Source organism: Anomaloglossus baeobatrachus, chromosome 1 (assembly GCF_048569485.1).
Source record: "Anomaloglossus baeobatrachus isolate aAnoBae1 chromosome 1, aAnoBae1.hap1, whole genome shotgun sequence".
Lineage (NCBI taxonomy): Eukaryota > Metazoa > Chordata > Amphibia > Anura > Aromobatidae > Anomaloglossus > Anomaloglossus baeobatrachus.
This window is the reverse complement of record NC_134353.1, coordinates 364,457,299-364,476,994: the sequence shown is the minus strand read 5'-3', so window position 1 is coordinate 364,476,994 and position 19,696 is coordinate 364,457,299. Positions and strand designations below refer to the sequence as shown.

Genomic DNA, 19,696 nt, shown 5'->3' with positions numbered 1-19,696 from the left:
TACTGTCTACGTTTTGTAATTTTTGGCCAACTCAAGCTGATACTTCTTATGATGCTATTGAAGTCAAGGCTTCTTCACCCTTCTTTCAGGCCACCATTCCAGACTTGTGTAATGTGTACTTCATGGTGCTTCCATTGACATCTGTGACCTCACTATTATGAAGCTTACGAGCCACCTCCACTGCTGAGTTTGTTGAGCCAGAACTGATACGCCTTGTTGACTCTGATATTTTGCCTGGAAGTCCACCTTTTGGCTTTTAAATGGATGGCAATTTTCTTAGCAGAGAGACCAATATTGATGAGCTGGATGATGGTCTTTCTCTTTTATTAGGAAATCTTCATGGCTGCTCCTCGATTCGAACCAGTGACTTTTTGCTTAGGAATCAACTTAATAACAGCTATTAGGGAATGTGAGAGCAGGTTGTAATTTATAGTATACAGGAAGAAAAATATTTTTCCATCATCAGAAGCCAAACACTAACAACTCAGTGACATGACAAGAATCTGCATAACTAATAATATGCTAAATAGTTGCAAGTCAAATTTATGTATGAGATAACCAAGATGATTGTAAATTGAAGGTAGTCTCACTTTCAAAGCTGTAGACTATGTTGGGATATGGAGCCTGAAAGTCAAAAGTTCTAAACATTGTTACCCTTTTGCTAGGCAGTGTATATACCAGGATTGGGAACACATATACCAGGATGGGTGACATATATACCAGGAAGGGGCCCAGAATGTAGAATATATATATTAGGATGGGTCCAGGATGGGGACATATATACCAGGAAGGGGCCCAGGATGGGGGACATGCATACCAGATGGCCCCAGGATGAGGGACATACAGGCTAGTATGGGGGACATTATATATATATATATATATATATATATATATATAATCTCAGAAAGGGGCCCAGGATGGGGGTCACACATACCAGGTTGATAGACATGTATATCAGAAAGGGTCCCAGGATGGGAGACATTAATAGAGGATGGGTGGCATTACTACATAATGGAGGAGGGGGGGGGGGGCAATACATAACTCTATATAGGATTTAGAACACTGCAGGGGTCCATACCATTTGACTAACATCCTGTGGGAACAGGTGGCACAGGTCTAAATTTTGCATTGTACTTTAGTTGCTCTACTAATGAAAACCATATAATTTACTGCTTGTTTCAAAACTTATAAAAGACAGTAAATCATACTGTGCCATTTAACAGTCCCTGTGCAAAATGAGTGATATATATATACACCTGTACTTGTCCTTTGGGCTATATTGGAAAAAAAAAGTATTAGTTGACTGTGTGGATATGTGAGAAACTAGCAGACAATTTGCATAAGGCCCCCTTCACACATCCGTGAAAAACACGCACGTGTGTTACGTTCCGTTTTTCGGGTCCGTGTTCCGTTTTTATGTCCGTTTTTATGGTACGTGTGGCATCCGTGTGAATGGCGTATGCTAGCCGTGTGTGTGGAATGTCCGTGTGTGCGTGAGATACGTAAATGACATGTTCCGTGTGTGATGCACAATGTCATTGAAACATACCCGCTGACAGCAGACAGCAGAGTCGGGTGATGAGAATGAACTCGGGTGAACTTCACCCGACTTCATTGTCCTCCTGTGGCTCTATCTGTGTGTCGCGTACTGATTAGCGGTCACCCTTGAAGGACTCACCGGTGACCACTAATCCCCTGAGTGACTGAAGTGAGCAGCGCGATTAGCGCTGCCGTGACTCAGGCTACCCACGGCCAGCTGGATCCTCCACCCGAGACCACAACTCACCTGTGACTTCATCGCCGTCACTCGGGCGACTTGCTGTCACAGTTGGAGGATCCAGCAGTGGCCGCAAGTAACCTCAGTGACAGCACAGCTGATCGCGCGGCTCACCTCAGTTGCTGCGTGGAGGTAACAGGAGCAGCGGTGTTCTACTGCATCTCCTGTCACCTTCATGTAGCAGAGCTGGAAGCCACGCGGGACCTCCGTGGATTACACCGGACATGGATGGGTTTTTGGGGCTTAATAAAGTGGTGAACGAGGGTATTTATTAGTGTTTATTATTGCAAATAAAGGGTTTTTTTCACTGTGTGTGTTTATTAACTTAAAATTACAGGTTAATCATTGGGGGTGTCTCATAGACGCCTGCAATGATTAATCTAGGACTTAGTGGCAGCTATGGGTTGCTGCCATTAACTCCTTACTACCCCGATTGCCAACGCACCAGGGCAAATCGGGAAGAGGCGGGTAGAGTCCCAGAACTGTCGCATCTAATGGATGTGGCAATTCTGGGCGGCTGCTGGCTGATATTGTTAGGCTGGGGGCTCCCCATAACGTGGGGCTCCCCATCCTGAGAATACCAGCCTTCAGCCATATGGCTTTATCTTGGCTGGTAGACAAATTGGGGGGGACCGCACGCCGTTTTTTTTAATTATTTAATTATTTATTTTACTGCAGAGTATAGACCCGCCCACCGGCTGCTGTGATTGGTTGCAGTGAGACAGCTGTCACTCAGCGTGGGGGCGTGTCTCACTGCAACCAATCATAGGCGCTGGTGGGCGGGGAAAGCAGGGAATACTAGATTGATTAATGAGCGGCTGGGTTTTTCAAAATAGTAAATGCCGCCGGAGTTTTTTTTAACAGCTGTGCAGCGCCGCGCTGGTGATCGGGGAACGGAGAGTATGAGAGTGGGGGGAGAATGACCGACAGACTGAGAGAGGGACAGACAAGACAGAGAGACCGAGGGACAGACAGAGAGAGACCGACCGACGGACTGAGGGAGATTGACTGACATACACAGAAAAAAAAAAATGACCGACATCACTAGAAAAAAGCACAAAACGTACACGGAGCATACGGAGATGCATCCGTGTCACGTTCATGTGCTCACGGACCCATAGACTTTCATTGGGTATGCGTGTTCCGTGCAGAAAACGGACATGCATCTGTGTACTACGGATAAATATACGTTTCACGCACATGGACACACGCACCGTACAGAATACAGCACGTGTAACTACAAACATTAAATAAAATTGGAGCACGTGTGTCCGTGTCTCCAGTACATACGGAAACGGACCTAACACGCACGTGTGACGGGGGCCTAAGAGAGACACTCTTCTATCTAGACATTTATGTTTGGTTCATGCGTGTAGTATATAAAATATCCTTTTTTGTGGCATTGAAGTGATAAGACATAGCCGACGCATGAATGGAATAAAAAAAATATTAGAGAAGGATGGAAGCCCAATGGATCCTTAGGATGGATTCAATTACTCCTAAGTTCCTTAACTAAGAATTGAACTAGAGTTGCCATTAATACGATGGTTAAGCGGGTATTAGTGATTCCATGGGTATATTGAGGATGATTTGAGTTGCCAGGCCATGTGAATATCGATAATAATGTCACCTTCCTGCACTCTTAAAAACATGTGTAATACTTGTTGAATGCACGCTGTACTGCTGAGTCTGAGATGGAATGGTAAACCAGGGCCATCATTACCAACTGGTATCTAGCCCTCAAAAACCACCTCGGGAACCTCTTTGGAGGAATTTAGAGATGTGAAATACAATGGAATACACAAAGGTTACTTCTGAGCTCCAGGACTTGCGCCAGAAAAGGACTCCAAGATTTGTAATCACACATTTTTTCAATTATAGGCTATAATGTTATTTAGACTTTTATACATAGTACTTCATAATATAAAAAAGCGAAAAAGAATATCATTACTTACAGCAAGATGGAATTGCTGCTGTATATTGCTCAGGCCAAAAGTCTACTGCTACTCCAGCAGGATACAGCTAAACCCCCACTAGGGGAACGTCAAAAGGAAAAAAACTGGAGAAAAAACAGGTTTTTTGCCGCGCTTGAAGACCACAGACATTGATGTCAAAACAGATGATTCTTTTTATTTCATTCCTATGCGTTTCGGAGACCCCAACTGTCTCCTTCTTCAGGGCTTTTTCCTTGAAGAAGGAGACAGTTGGGGTCTCCGAAACGCGTAGGAATGAAATAAAAAGAATCATCTGTTTTGACATCAATGTCTGTGGTCTTCAAGCGCGGCAAAAAAACTGTTTTTTCTCCAGTTTTTTTCCTTTTGACGTTCCACTTGTACAACAGGGCTGCTGCTGGACCGCTCAGGCGCTCACGCTTTGCTGTTAAAGGAGTTGTGACTGGCACAACCCGATCAGGTGAGTGCACCACTTCTATATGATTTTGCCCAATATATTGGGTAAGACCCTATTGCGCCTTTTTTCTCCTCTTTAGTTTAAACCCTCACTAGGTGGAGGCATCACAGGTGCAGGAGGAGCCAATCACACTCACTTCCAAATATGGAGGAGGTGATGGCTGGATGGTAAAACTGCACACTAATGGCTTGCATAGAGCACTGTTCACACTAGCAGAAGTGTCACGGGCGGAGGAGGGGACGCTGCGCTCACCCACTGCTAGGGTCCGGCTGCTGCTGCTCGGTGGTGGCTCGAGCGGTGGGCCGGATCCCGGGGACTCGAGCGGCGTTCCTCGCCCGTGAGTGAAAGGGGGTGGTTTGGGTTTAGGGATATTGTCCGTGACGCCACCCACGGTTGTGGTGAGATTGGTGACACCACCGCTGCTCTGGATGGGGGATCCCGGGAGCGATGACAGGTAGCAGCTTGGATGGTTACGGGGCCTGGTGAGGTGCAGGGTCGCGGGGGCAGCGCTGTGCCGCACGGCACGGTGGTACTCACTCAGCCAATGACGAATGCAAAGTCTCCGGTAAAACAAACGGCTGGATGGACGGGTCCCACAGACGGCTGCGGTGTTTCTCCTCCCGGCAGGTTGATGGTGACTGCCTTTCCCTGCACCTGTGTTGTGTGATGGTTCCAATGGCTTCCCACCGGTAACCCGCTCCCCAGCTTGGGTGGATGCTGAGGGAGCCCCTTTTGCCCGCAGGCTCTGGCCCTGGGAACTGTAGCCTTGGCGGTGACTGTGTTTCCCTTTTCGGTTTGAGCTGTCGCCTTCAATCGGGACTTGAGTGCTGGGAAACCCCGGAGGTTCCCTTCGCTAACGGATTTGACAAATTCAACAGCGACTCCTAGCCTTGTCGGGGTCTGTAAGCCCTGCCGGATGGTGCTGGCTTCTCTTTGCTCGCCGATCCAGTACCGCCGGGCCACTGCCCGTCCACGGTTCTTACGGTTTGCTCCAATAGGCCTCTCCTGCAGACGCTCACCACCGTCTGCCAACCTTGCTGTTCCGTCCGGGCCACACACCCGGACCACCTTCAGACTGCTCCACTACCACTTTACGTCCTCTCACTTTCACTACTCAACTCTGTCTCCCTCCTTTTCCCGCCTCCAGGACTGTGAACTCCTCGGTGGGCAGGACCAACCGCCTGGCCCACCCCCTGGTGTGGACATCAGCCCCTGGAGGGAGGCAACAAGGATTTAGTGTTTGGCTTCGGTGTGCCTAACCGAGGTGTGGGGTGTGTTGGTGTAGTTCTGTGACGACCTGGCTTGTCCAGGGCGCCACAGAAGCACAGTCACAAACCCGCAGCCTATTAGGTGACGCCCATACTATTAGATCAGGCGGGCTGCCAAGCCGTACCCCCACTGCGCGCAACATAGGGACAGAAACTCTAATAGCAAGGCCTAACAAAAAGGGGCCTGGCTGTATCCTGTACAAAAAAATGAGTTTTTTTGTTAGCGTTATGGCCATAAGACGTAAGCCTACAACCCTCGTCACGGGAACCTCATGCTTGTAGGTCCCTACACTATATATAATATAAAAAAGCAAAAAAGAATACCATTACTTACAGCAAGATTGAATTGCAGCTGTATATTGCTCAGGCCAAAAGACTACTACTACTCCAGCAGGATACAGCTAAACCCCCACTAGGTGGAGGCATCACAGGTGCAGGAGGAGCCAATCACACTCACTTCCAAATATGGAGGAGGTGATGGCTGGATGGTAAAACTGCACACTAATGGCTTGCATAGAGCACTGTTCACACTAGCAGACGCACATTAGGTGACGCCCATACTATTAGATCATGCAGGCTGCCGAGCCGTACCCCCACTGCGCGCTACATAGGGACAGAAACTCTAATAGCAAGGCCTAACAAAAAGGGGCCTGGCTGTATCCTGTACAAAAAAATATGAGGTTTTTTGTTAGCGTTATGGCCATAAGACGTAAGCCTACAACCCTCGTTACGGGAACCTCATGCTTGTAGGACCCTACACTATAGATAATAAAAAAAGCAAAAAAGCATGAGGTTTCCGATACAGCCAGGCCCCTTTTTCTTAGGCCTTGCTATTAGAGTTTCTGTCCCAATGTAGCGCGCAGTGGGGGTACGGCTTGGCAGCCCGACTGATTTAATAGTATGGGCGTCACCTAATAGGCTGCGGGTTTGTGACTGTGCATCTGCAAGTGTGAACAGTGCTCTATGCAAGCCATTAGTTTGCAGTTTTACCATCCAGCCATCACCTCCTCCATATTTGGAAGTGAGTGTGATTGGCTCCTCCTGCACCTGTGATGCCTCCACCTAGTGGGGGTTTAGCTGTATCCTGCTGGAGTAGCAGTAGTCTTTTGGCCTGAGCAATATACAGCTGCAATTCCATCTTGCTGTAAGTAGTCATAGTGCTTCATAGTACATTTTTAATTATCTATGGGACCATATTTTATATAATTCACAGCATTTTTTATGACAAACTGGTGATTTTATATGCAGTGCGTTATTATCGATCGTGATTGATTATAATATATCAAATGAATATGATTCATGGATAATTATCTACAGATAATATTAATTTGATATGTGAATAGATTATTTTATAATATATATTTATTGTGAAGTAAGCCCAATGGGAATGATTACAACTGATAGAGATTTAGATTAAATATCTTTGCCTTATTGAATTTGCTTTTGCTGTAACCTATTTGTTTGCTGTTTTATAGTGATAGGACTGTTATAGGGTCACATTTAGGTTGCTCTTGGACAACTCTTTTGAAAATTCTTTTCACTCATCTGTCTGAAATCTAGCAGGGAGCAACTGGTGATTTTCAATAATTTCCGGATTATGGTCCCAACAGTGCCAACTGGAATATGCAGTAGTTTAGAAATTCTTTTGTAAAGTTGCCATGAGTATGTTTTGCAACAATAAGGTTGCAAAGGTCTTGAGACAGCTCACTGGTTTTACCCATCATAAGATGTTACTTATGTGGCACCTTGGTAATGAGACACCTTTTTAGACCATGAGTTAAACCAGCTGATATTATTTTTCCCTAAGTGGCAGGATTTCTTTCTAATTAATCATAGATTTCAGCAGGTGTCATAACTTTCCATGGCTTTATGCACCTTTCTTTTTTCACATGTTCAGTACTTTTTCCCTGTGTCATTTCTCATTATTACACATCTCTTAATTTATGGACATCCATTGTTTAATTTCTTTTGCCTATGTGAAATTAATGGGTTGGTACTGACATATGGTAAGTAATTAGTTTAAAAAAATCAAGCAAAAAAAAACAAAAAACGGTGGTGGCATTGATATGACCAACTTACAGCCAAAATATAATGGTAAATACCAATTGTACACCAGTGCTCTGTGGACAAAATATGTGTATAAAAATAGTGGGAGAGAAAAACTGGGCACCGCTGAATCTCCTTTCAAAAATGCTGTGGTAAAAGCTTAATGATCCTGCTCACTCCAGGCGCACATCCCAGTCAAAAGGTTAAAATAGATAAATTCAAAATAGGGAGAAAAAGGCAGCACTTACCGGAGTTGAAAAAGCGGTTCTTTATTCTTTTTCCTTTTGCCTTTACATATGGTGGGACGGGTACGTAGGGAGGGAGATGAGGGAGGCTAGGACGTCGGACGGCGGCGGGCCTTTCACACACCTTGTGCTTCCACGGGTCTTGTGATAATGGACGTCAGATCCGCTCTTAATTACAGAGCATGCGAAAATATACGTCATATAGTGAATTAAAATCATCAAATAGACAAACGTCCAAAACAATCAACCAAAAATGACACCATGAAGATGGAGAAAGTCATATATATTAAATGGGATTAAACATATCTCAAGGACATTAATATTCAGTACTTTATAAAAAAGCGCAAAGTCGTATTTATCATTCATGCCGAGCAGACCCATAGCTTGTAAATCTAGTATGAGCCTGGATTCTTATTGTAACAGGAGGCGATGAGTATCACCTCCTGTCGGGCAAGGATTAACCCTTAATAAACCTGCAAACGTTAGACAATTAGGATTGCCATTATGGTTTTCTCTAACATGTTTTCTAAGTCGTGGTGAGCTGATCCCTGAAACAATAGATTTCTAGTGCTCTATGAACCTCACATATAAGGTCTTATAGTTTTTCCTATGTAAAACCTCTTACATGGACAGAGAATTACATAGACCAAAAACTTGTTTTTCCAAGAAATGAATTCATCGATTGTAAAGATTTTTTTTACCGACTTATATTGGACTATTCCCACACGTCAAATTCCCTGAAATTCTATGTTGTTCCAACCAAGTTTTTTGTTTCGTGCTGGTATAACGGTTTCTGACTAAAATGTCACCCAAATTAACACTTTTTCTGTATGAGATCAGGGGGCCGTTCTTTGGTAAATCCGTAAGGTCTTTTTCTTTAATGATCATATGCTAATTTTTGTGAATACTGGATTTTATGATGTCGAAGAGGCGGATATATTTAAAATTAAAAACACATTGTTTAGAACAGGGATCTACTCCCCTACCTTTAAAGGCAGGTTTACATTTTACAGATTTTTCAGGCATGCTTTTTCATTGGCTTCATTAATCATAGATAGGGGGTATCCTCATTCAGATAAGTGGTTTTTTTACTTCTTGTGTTGATACAAAATGTTAGGGTCGTTATTAGTTTTTCTCAGTCTTAAAAATTGCCCGTATGGGAGCGCTCATCTGCTATGAGGTGCCCAGAAGAGGGCTCCCATACAGGCAATTTTTAAAACTGAGAAAAATTAATAAGGACCCTGACATTTTGTATCAACAAACACAAGAATTAAAAATTACTTATCCCAACAAGGATACCCCCTATCTATGATTAATGAAACCAATGAAAAAGCATGCCTGAAAAAAATCTGTAAAATGTAAACCTGCCTATAAAGGTAGGGGAGTAGATCCATCTTCTAAACAATGTGTTTTTAATTTTAAATATACCCCCCCTCTTCGATATCATAAAATACAGCATTCGCAAAAATAGGTCTTTATCTTTAATGATCAGATGCAAACAGAATTAGCAAAGAACGGCCCCCTGATCTCATACAGAAGGGGTGTTAATTTGGGCAACATTTTAGTCAGAAACCGTTATTTCAGCACGAAACAAAACACTTGGTTGGAACAACATAGAATTTCAGGGAATTTCAAGTGTGGGAATAGTCCATACTGTGCGCAGCATCATGTAGGGAATACAATAGAAGTCGGTAAAAAAATCTTTACAATTGATGATTTCATTTTTTTGTAAAACCAAGTTTTTGGTCTATGTAATTCTCTGTCCATGTAAGAGGTTCTACATAGGAAAAATTACAAGACCTCTATATGTGAGGTTCAGAGAGCAGTAGAGCCTATAAATCTATTGTTTCAGGGATCAGCTCACCCCGACTTATAAAACATGTTAGAGAAAGCCATAATGGCAATCCTGATCGTCTAACGGTTGCAGGTTTATTAAGGGTCAATCCTAGCCCAACAGGAGGTGATACTCATCGCCTCCTGTTACAAAAAGAATCCAGGCTCATACTAGATTTACAAGCTATGGGTCCGCTCAACATGAGTGATAAAAACGACCTTGCGTTTTTCTTATAAAGTACTGAATATGAATGTCCTTGAGATGTGTCTAGCACCCCTGCGGTACTAGGTGCCACAAATGTAACTAGTGGAAACCCAAACCCCGGAATATCCATGCCAATAAATACACCAGAACCCTCAGGCCACATACACAACCCCAACACCAGACTGGTAGACACCCTAGCAACAGGTAAAAGGGAAGGGCACTGATTGGATAGTAGCCACCCAATCTGTAGGGAGAGACCCAGCGAGGGGGAGAGGTCAGTGGTCAGTTGGGAAGTTGGCAGGAGGAAGTAGTCAGTTAAGTTAAGTGAACGAGTGTGAAGGAAGAAGTCAGAGAGTAGAGGTGTAGAGGAAAGTGTGAGGAGAAGAGAGTGAAAAGTACAGAAAAGACCTGAAGCAACACCAGAGTGCTGTAAAAGGAGTGAGGGATTGTGGAGTACGGAACCAGGACTCCAGGCACCGTGGGTTACCAGTGGAATTGTAAGACTCCAGGAACCGCGGGACGCCTTTGGATGTCTGAAACCAAGGCTCACAGGACTCAGCACAAGGCCGGGTGCAGACCCTAGGACAGCGGGACACTTTATGGTCAACTGTTAACTCTGTCGGGTGAGAAGATCTCCAGGGTCCATCGCCAAACAAAGAGTCAGAAGCACCAGCAGCAAAGAGAGGACCGGAGACTGAACCCCTTAAATAGTCCAAGCTGCCTGCAGTAGACTGAAGAGAAAGGACTCCAAGTAGCTCTAGGCCACGGGAGTGCAACCACAAGTGTGCATGGAGGACAGCGAACCCAGTTCACAGCTGGCACAGAGAAAAAGGGGAGCGGGAACATCTGGAATCGGCACCAGCAGGTCCAAGTACCAAAAGTAAAAGCAAGGCAAGTTTAAACTGCAATACTGGTGTGGACTGTTTCATTATCGCCCCGTGCACTCACACAGACGGTTCCCCACTACAATCCCCATCATTCACTGCTGGGGCCTGTCCCTGCTTGCAGAGGGCTCAAACCCCTAAGCTGCACCACTCCATCAGCCCCAGCAGGACCTTGCAGCGGCGGTCTCAATAACCTGGCTGCACACCGCAAGTGGCGTAGTCGATAACTCTTTTATTTTCCCTTTTACTTTTATTTTTCACCCCCTTTTTCTGAGGGATGGCACCCCAAGGGCCACGGCACCAGGCCGCGACCATGATTGTTCCCACTGCGCTGACTGACTGGATCAGACGTCCATTATCACAAGGCCCGTGGAAGCACAAGGTGTGCGAAACGGTCCGCCGTCGTCCGACATCTTAGCCTCCTTCACCTCCCCCCCTACGTACCCGTACCACCATATGTAAAAGCAAAATAAAAAAAATATCTGCTTTTTCAACTCCGGTGAGTCCTGCCTTTTTCTGCCTATTTTGGATATATCAAAATAAGTGTATGCTGTATATGTAAATCTCGTGACTCACCAGTGATGTTCTAACTGATTGTACTCGTTCACTTTCCCTTTTGCAGCCATGACCACTTCTATCTGTTTTATTTCTGCAAAATGTAACAGAAAATCTTTGGCTTATTGCTTTTCCAGCAACCTTCTGAAATTCCTCCCCTCTACTCAAATCATATAGTACCATCCATTGTGTTTTAGACTGACATGTACCTAGTGCCTCATAGTAATAATGCACACCTTTAATGCGCTATGTGCATCTTATATTAATTCCCCCTTGCGCCTTGTTAAAGAAATATAGGCTCTTGTAGTAATAATGTACCCCTATTCATCCAATTAGTAATATAGCCACCTGTGTTAATAATATATCCTTCTGTTTATCCTCATAATAACATAGCCCCATTATAATATTGTCTCCCTGTCAATTGTCATAGTGGTACTACCACCCTGAATTAATAATGTTCTCCTGCACATCCTCATAGTAATACAGACCTGTGTATTAATATAATCCTTCTTTGCTACCTCATAGCAACATATCGCCTTTAGATATAATGTTTCCCAGTTCATCTCCAACATAATAGTTATGCACATAAGTATTCCAACATGTGTAAAAGGGGAAATAAAGCCTATCTTAATGCAGCCGCACCTGCACCCTACTGGTTCGTGTACAGACTAGCTTTAGCCACAAACCTAGAAACCCACAACTTAGACTTGTCTGCCTGAAAGGCCATTGAGTTGTTCCTTGTACCTCTAGAGAAACCAGTGGGGAGGATGCTATACACTATTAACAAAATTAGGAAAACTGAGCTGAGGTAGGCATGGACCCAAGGTGAGGAAACATAAAACAAGTGCACAAGTGGAAAAGGTGAAATAGCAAATGCAAACTAGTGTAGCCTCCTACACACCTAACAGCAAACAGGAAAAAGATGTAGGTAAGATAAATGAGAAAGCACAAAGCAAATACCAAATTGGTCTAACAGGCAAAAATGTCTAACAGTAGGGCTGAAACTCCTTTGCATAATCTACATAGGAATATAACTAGGAGAGAATGGTAGTAACAATAGAGTATAAATAACCCCTCCTGGGCTGTGATAGGGCAGAGAAAATGGGCAAGCGAGAACACATGATAACCACAAACCAAAAGGAGTGAATGAAAAAAACAAAAGGTAAAAGACCAACAGCATTTGGACATGGACTGATCAGGCTGTTGCTCAGCAGGGAAGAAAACCTACCACGCAGCAAAGGCCACTGGATTGAGTCTCAAACCCAAGGCATGGCAGTAATCCTGCCACCCTGGTTTAGTAATGCCTAGTAATGAACCAACTTAAATAAAACTCACCTTAACGCACTACCATGATGAATGGTAATGTGCTGCTCATTTTCCTTCTCCATCACCACCCCTGCTGTCTCCTGTCCAATTCAGGCAATGAAGTGATGTCTCTGCACCACCTGGCATCCACTGCGCTAAACTGGAGTGAGTGGCGGAGTGGGGAGCCATGACTCTCTTCTCTGCTAGAGTTAGTAACAATACCTATTTCGAGAGGTGTGAGTGGAGGTGGTCACTCTGAACAATTGCCAGAATTGCCCGATGGCCGTTATAGGCCAGGTTCTTCTTTTAATGCAATCCAATAAACACACTATGGGTCCATACCGTGCTGTTTATACTGCCTAGTACAAGTTCAGGCATCAAACCTTTGACATAGCGACCTTTCCCACAATTATCAGAGGAATTATATAAGTTATTCACAGTTCTTTATGTTGTTTGTGTGTATATTATATGATCTCAAGTATAATTAAATATAAATCACATGTCTGTATCTTCATTGTAAAATCAGATCAATGAGAATCTGCATCTTGAGGTGTCAGCATTGAAGCAGCACAATCATACCCTAGAAAACACTGTCAAAGGATCAGAGAGTGAAAACAAATCTCTTCATGTACAAGTTGAAAGCCTGCAAAAAGAAAAACAGATTTTAGTGTCTCAAAAGGAGCTACTGTTTGAAATGATGAAGAAAAAAGGAAAACAGAGAAATTCCGAAAAACTAAATAGAAGGTACCTTAAATTTTCATGGCTGTTAAGTGTGATCATTTGTATACAAGGATTTTTCAAGCAGATGTTCTAAGTGCGTTATTTCCCAAAATGGATAATCAAACTCTAAAGGGTACTTTACACGCTGCGATATCAGTACCGATATCGCTAGCGAGCGTACCCGCCGGTTGTGCATCACGGGCAAATTGCTGCCCGTAGTGCACAACATCGCTAACACCCGTCACACGTACTTACCTTCCCTGCGACGTGTCTCTGGCCGGCGATCCGCCTCCTTTCTTAGGGGGGCGGTTCATGCAGCGTCACAGCCACGTCACACGGCAGCCGTTCAATAGCAGAGGAGGGGCAGAGATGAGCAGCCGGAACATGCCGCCCACCTCCTTCCTTCCTCATTGCCAGTGGCCGCAGGTAAGGAGATGTTCGTCGTACCTGCGGTGTCACACACGGCGATGTGTGCTGCAGCAGGAACGACGAACAACCTGCGTCCTGCAGCAGCAACGATATTTGGGAAAGGAGCGACGTGTCAACGAGCAACGATTTTTCACGTTTATGCGCTCGTTGATCGTCTCCCCTTGGTGTCACACGCTGCGATGTCGCAAACGGCGCCGGATGTGCGTCACAAACACCGTGACCCTGACGATATATCGTTAGCGATGTCGCAGCGTGTAAAGCACCCTTAAAGTGATGAAATGTTTTTGGATGATGTGTTGACTAAAAACAAACAATTTTGAGTCATTTAAAAAGACATACGGTAGCTCTGATAAAAAAAATAACATGTTTGTATTTTAAATTTTTTGCAACTAGATCACAAAAAAAGGGATATGTGAACAGTTCATAGACTACAATGGGTACATGTTCTGTGGGTGAGAAACTTGGATGTCTGACTGAAGACCTACCGTAGTTCTAGCATAAAATGTTTCTGACCTATTATCTCCCAGAATATTAAATACCCTGGATAATTGTAGGAATTAAAGGGAACCAATAACCCTGTTAAAATTAGCATCAGTATTATACCATCGATTTAAATTTTGACTTGCAGGACCTGTGCTGAGGTCATACCCATGTGACCAGAAGGGGTGGGGCCTCATCCAACAAAGCTGATACCAGGAAGCAACATTTTTCTGTTGGCTGAGGTCCCGTCCCTTCTGGTCACATGGTTATGACCTCAGCACAAGTCCTGCAAGTCAAAATTTAAATCGATGGTAGAATACTTATGCTAATTCTAACAGGGGGAGGGGATAACTATGAATACCCTCCAGATATTATCTGATCCTCAGCTGCTGTCATTCAAGCAGCTGATGATTTTATAAACGTTACTTTCTTCGATTTCAAAACCTAAACATCCGAGCTGACCACTACAGGTATGTAGAGAATCAGCCTGATAGTGCCAGTATAGCACTGGGTTTATGTTATATACGAAAATTCTGGTGATTGGTTCCCTTTAAGTCTCAACGTCTGTCTGAAAACACTAAGTACTGTTTCTTCATGGAGATTATGCAAAAAACGCTTTGAAAAGTCTCAAACTAGCATAGAGTTGAGCAAAAATGTAGCAACTTTTGTTATTTTTATGCCAGTTTTGTCTAGCCTCACCAAAATGAGTAGAACTGAATCAGAACGGGGGCGTAATTCCACAACCCATCTAATTAACCTCTATCTGTGGGGCACCTGGAATCTTACTCACTGGAATAAGATTTATGTCAAGGTGCATAGAGGTGAACAGCACTTTTTAGATGTACCTTTAGTTCAACAAAATATCTATTTAACAAATTAAAGTGGGCACTTTGTCCAATATATTTACTTAAATATATGTACAACAATCTAAGTAAATTTACCAATAGTCTTACAGTTTGAATTCCTAACATCTCCAAGTGCTGCACTGCCTACAAAGACTAGTGTTGAGCAAGCACTAAAATGCTCGAGTGCTCATTACACAAATCAAGTGGGTCCAATGCTCAGACCTGCTCAACTAAAGTAACGAGTATAATGGAAGACTCAAACATTTTTTCAAGAGACCCTCCTAGAGGGCAGAGGGGGGCAGAAAAATGCACGTGGAATATGCCTGGATGCATCTCCTGACTGCCCGGTCGCTGCTGGGAAGTAAAAAAATGAAATTTTTTTTTAATAAAGGGTGGGGTCCACCCATTTTTGATAACCAGCCAAGGTAAAGCAGACAGCTGTGGGCTGGTAATATAAAGCTGGGAAGAACCATGGTGACATGGTTATTGGGTCCTTTCCAGCCTAAAAATAGCAGCCCACAGCCACCCCAGAATTGGCGCATCATATTAGGTGGGCCAATTCTGGTGCTCTTTCTGATTGCCAATGCACGAGGGCAATAAGGGATAACAGGTTAATGGGTTTGAAGTCAGCTGTGTAATGTAAGCTAGCATTAAACCCATGGATTAGTAATGGAGAGGCATCTATCAGATTACTTTTACTGGATTAGTAATGGAGGTAAGTAAACAAAAACAGACAAAAAAAACCCCCACACACAGGAAAAAAATAGTGTATTTAAAAAAAGACTCCCTCACACTTTCCCTCATTCAACAATTTATTAAAAAAAACGTTCACACAAAGCTCGACGTAATCCACAATCCAATACTCCAACTCCGGTGACTGTGAATAGCAGTAAACTACAGCTATTTACAGACGTTGATTGACGATAACTCTCATCAGAGCTGCTGGCTGAGAGCAGCGCTGAGCTGGCAGTTCTGATGAGCGTTGTTGTCACCCACCATCTGTGAATAGTTGTACTTTACTGCTATTCACAGTTGCCGGAGATGGAGTCCTGGATCATGGATTATGTCACAGCTCTGTGGGAGCATTTTTTTAAATAAATTGGTGAATTATTTATTCAAAGAAACTATTTTTTTCCAGTATGTGTGTGTTTTTTAGCTTTACCACTTACTGGGTTAGTAATGAGGTGATAGACACCTCTTCATTACTAACCCTTGGGCCCAGTAACCATGGATCTTCCCGGCCTGATAATATCAGCCTGCAGCTGTCTGCTTTACCTTGGCCAGTTATCAAAAATAGGGGGAACCCCACATTGTTTTTCTTTTTTAAATGATTTATTACATTAAACCAACCTAAAAATACTTTTTAGTGCAAAATGAAAGGCAAGAAGGTGCAAGTGTACAACCATGCCTATATGCCTGCTTCAATCTAAGCTGTCCCTCCTACAGTACTGCAGTGAGGCAAGCATCGCACCACTGGGTCTCATAACATCTGATGATGCCATGCTGCCTGCCAATCACAGTAATGCCAGTAGCCAAAATGATTGACACGCAATCCCAGCATGTTTACAGTAGTGGTTGAAAAATAGCTCCAAACCATGCAGGGCAGGGACTTGACCATGGCATTCGAGCACACTTGGTATTCGGCCAAGTGTCGAGTGTGCCGAACACACCTATGTTCGATCGAATAACAAGCAGTGCAGAGCACGCTCGCTCAACACTAATAAAACATCTTCTCTATGTTTGTAAATATTGTGTCACTTCCCATCATTGCAATGTCAAAACCTGGGGAATCAGATGGCCCATCACATAGTTCAAATGTGCTCAGCTCAAAATATATATCCATCATCTAGCACCCACAGAACATACACACTAGATGTCAAATGTACTGTAACAGTGTCTAATGTGCATGTGCTGTATGGTAAATTTGGAGAATAATCAGAGTACTAAATGATAGAAGGGCTCATTAAACCATGGATATGTTGATCATCTGATCCCCGCAGGACTTGATGTTGCATAGAATAAGTAGAAAGTAGGCTAACCCCTTCAAATAATACTGTTTTCTTTTAAACTTAATAGTAGAATGACAGAATATATCTTTCAGAACCCCTGAAGTAATTCCAGTCAATCCCAAAAGTGATAAAGGCTACATTAGCTCAGAAGGAGAAAGCTCAGTGTATGAGTTATCAGGAACAGCCAGCTCGAAGCATTCCAGAAGAGGAAGAAGAAAGGTATATTAACATATAAACACATAAACCATTTATTACAATAAAAACAATCTAAAATAACATCAGCAATATTTGCAGTATTCTTCAGATATCTGACTTATTGTCTAGGGCATTTTCACATAATTGTAATATTTTGAACTATGGAATCTGCAATGAATTTTATAACAGAATTGAATAATTACCTTGTGAAGTACAAGAGACACATATCATTTAAAGCTCACATTATCTTGCAAGTATTTTATTGATTGTCTCTAAAGGGTGCTTTAAACGAGACGATCTATCGTGTGATAGATCGTCAGGGTCACAGTTTTTGTGACGCACATACGGCATCGCTTGCGACGTCGGGCTGTGTGACACCTCCGAGCGACGCAGTATCGCTCACAAATCGTGAGTCGTGTACTCGTCGCTCGGTTTCAAAATCTCGTTTAATTAAAATAGCGGCGGTTGCTCATCGTTCCCGGGGTAGCACACACCGCTTCGTGTGACACCCCGGGAACGATGAACAGCAGCTTACCTCCGTCCCACGGCACCCGCCGGCTATGCGGAAGGAAGGAGGTGGGCGGGATGTTTACTTCCCGCTCATCTCCACACCTCCGCTTCTATTGGCCGGCTGCTGTGTGACGTCGCTGTGACGCCGAACGTCCTTCCCCCTTCAGGAAGAGGATGTTCGCCGCCCACAGCAACGTCACAAAGCAGGTAAGTGCATGTGACGGGGGTTAACGACTTTGTGTGCCACAGGCAACTAATTGCCCGTGACGCACAAACGACGAGGGCGGGTACGATCGATCGTGAAATTGCACGATATATCGTACCGTGTAAAGCAGGCTTAAGACTTCAATAAATTTTAGTATAGTGTGACCATGTATACACATTCCCATCAAGAAGTGTAACTGGGGTCTCTGTTCATATGAAGGCTGCTAGAAGCTGGTCACTACGACACAATTATGAATTGTTTTCTGGCAAACGTTTGTCTGAGAAAACCTTCATAGGGGCCTATGCACACATTGATGTTTTGTTGTGCTTTTGTTACATTTTTTTGCCTAGTTTTGTCACAAAAACCTGAGAGGTTTCCTAATACCAGCAAAGTGAATGAGAATCTTGAAGTCTCATGCACATGTTGCTTAACTGTTCCTTACAGACTTGGTGCAGTTTTAACCTCTTAACAAACGTGATCGGGAATAAGTAAACAGCGCCCCCACCGCGGCTAAAAATTTCGCAGGTGAGACCAATATTTGACAGCCAACCCCTTTTGGTATAGGTCCCGACCGGTTTTGGAGCTTATCAAGAATGATTAACCCCTTAAATACCGCTGGCTGTCATAATCTCAGTGGTTAAAAGTGGGTGAAAATACCCCCTTTGACATGATTGGCAGCCCACGATCATAATTGTGGGTTCTAATCATTGCCATGGTACCCTGAGGTAATCTGATGACCCCCACGATATGGTGGCCTGTTAGATCTTGCTACAAGCAGGGTCAGTCTAAGAGGCACAGTTAGTGAGTCACTGACAGGTCTCCTGCACTGCTGTACATGAGAACTAAATAAAATTTCAGCCAAAACTAGCAATCTAAGAAGGTAAATTAAGTGGTCACTCAGTGTGAGAAATTATACCACCACCCACTAGTCACTATTAAATATGGATATGCTGATTCAAATAAATATACAAACCAATTCACACAAAAAAGAATCAGAGACAAAATGTAAAAAAAGTAATCCTTATTATGAAAAAACTATTAAAATGCAAGATGAGGTGCAGTAACAAAGAAGGTGCACAAGATGGCGTACCAGAACAGAGGAGAGAAAAATTGTCTGGTTTAAAGGAACGTGATACATGCCAAACACTACAAAATAACACCCAGTCACAGTTCAAAATTAACATGTAAGTCAAAAATAGAAAGACCCTGTGACAGGTGAAGAATCAGAGATGGCACAAATGAATAAAAGTAAATAAACCAAGGATCACTTACTCACCACTGGAATGGCGCCAGATCCCACCTACGCACGTTTCGGCGCTAGCCTTCATCAGGTGGAAGTTGAGGGTGTATATAGGACCTGGGCGTGGTCCGAACTGGAAACAGCTAACCATGAGTCACAAGAGCTGTTGGACAGAACCCTGGCATTAACCCTCTCCTCCCCAAAGGAAAAGGAATCCATTTAATAAGCTGAGTTCCTCAAAACAAAGTGAGACTCAGACTCAAATCCAGTCACCAAAATCTGCAACCGAGGAAAGTCCGTGATACTAAGGTTAGATTTTGTTTTCATAATGGTATAATATGGAGAGAATTTAGCAACTACAGTATTATAAGACAAAGTCTCTTACATTTATTTACCTGATCCCTAATAATAAGCAGCAATCAGCATCTGACAAGTATTCTTTCTACAGAAGAAATGTAACTCAAAAGACCAGAACAGCTCACAAAGTCATGATCGTCAGGCGAACTACGATAGGTACAGTGCATTTTGTTATGTTT

At 43.5% G+C, this 19,696-nt stretch overlaps 1 protein-coding gene across 1 annotated transcript in view; it reads left to right on the top strand.

The window, feature by feature from the left end:
• Positions 1–19,696, top strand: part of LOC142293071 (uncharacterized) — a 137,444-nt gene that overhangs the window by 35,261 nt on the left and 82,487 nt on the right. The window contains exons 3-5 of the mRNA XM_075337807.1: positions 13,054–13,271; positions 17,103–17,229; positions 19,609–19,673. Coding sequence (XP_075193922.1) covers positions 13,054–13,271; positions 17,103–17,229; positions 19,609–19,673 — 410 coding nt within the window. The remainder of the gene's footprint in view (positions 1–13,053; positions 13,272–17,102; positions 17,230–19,608; positions 19,674–19,696) is intronic.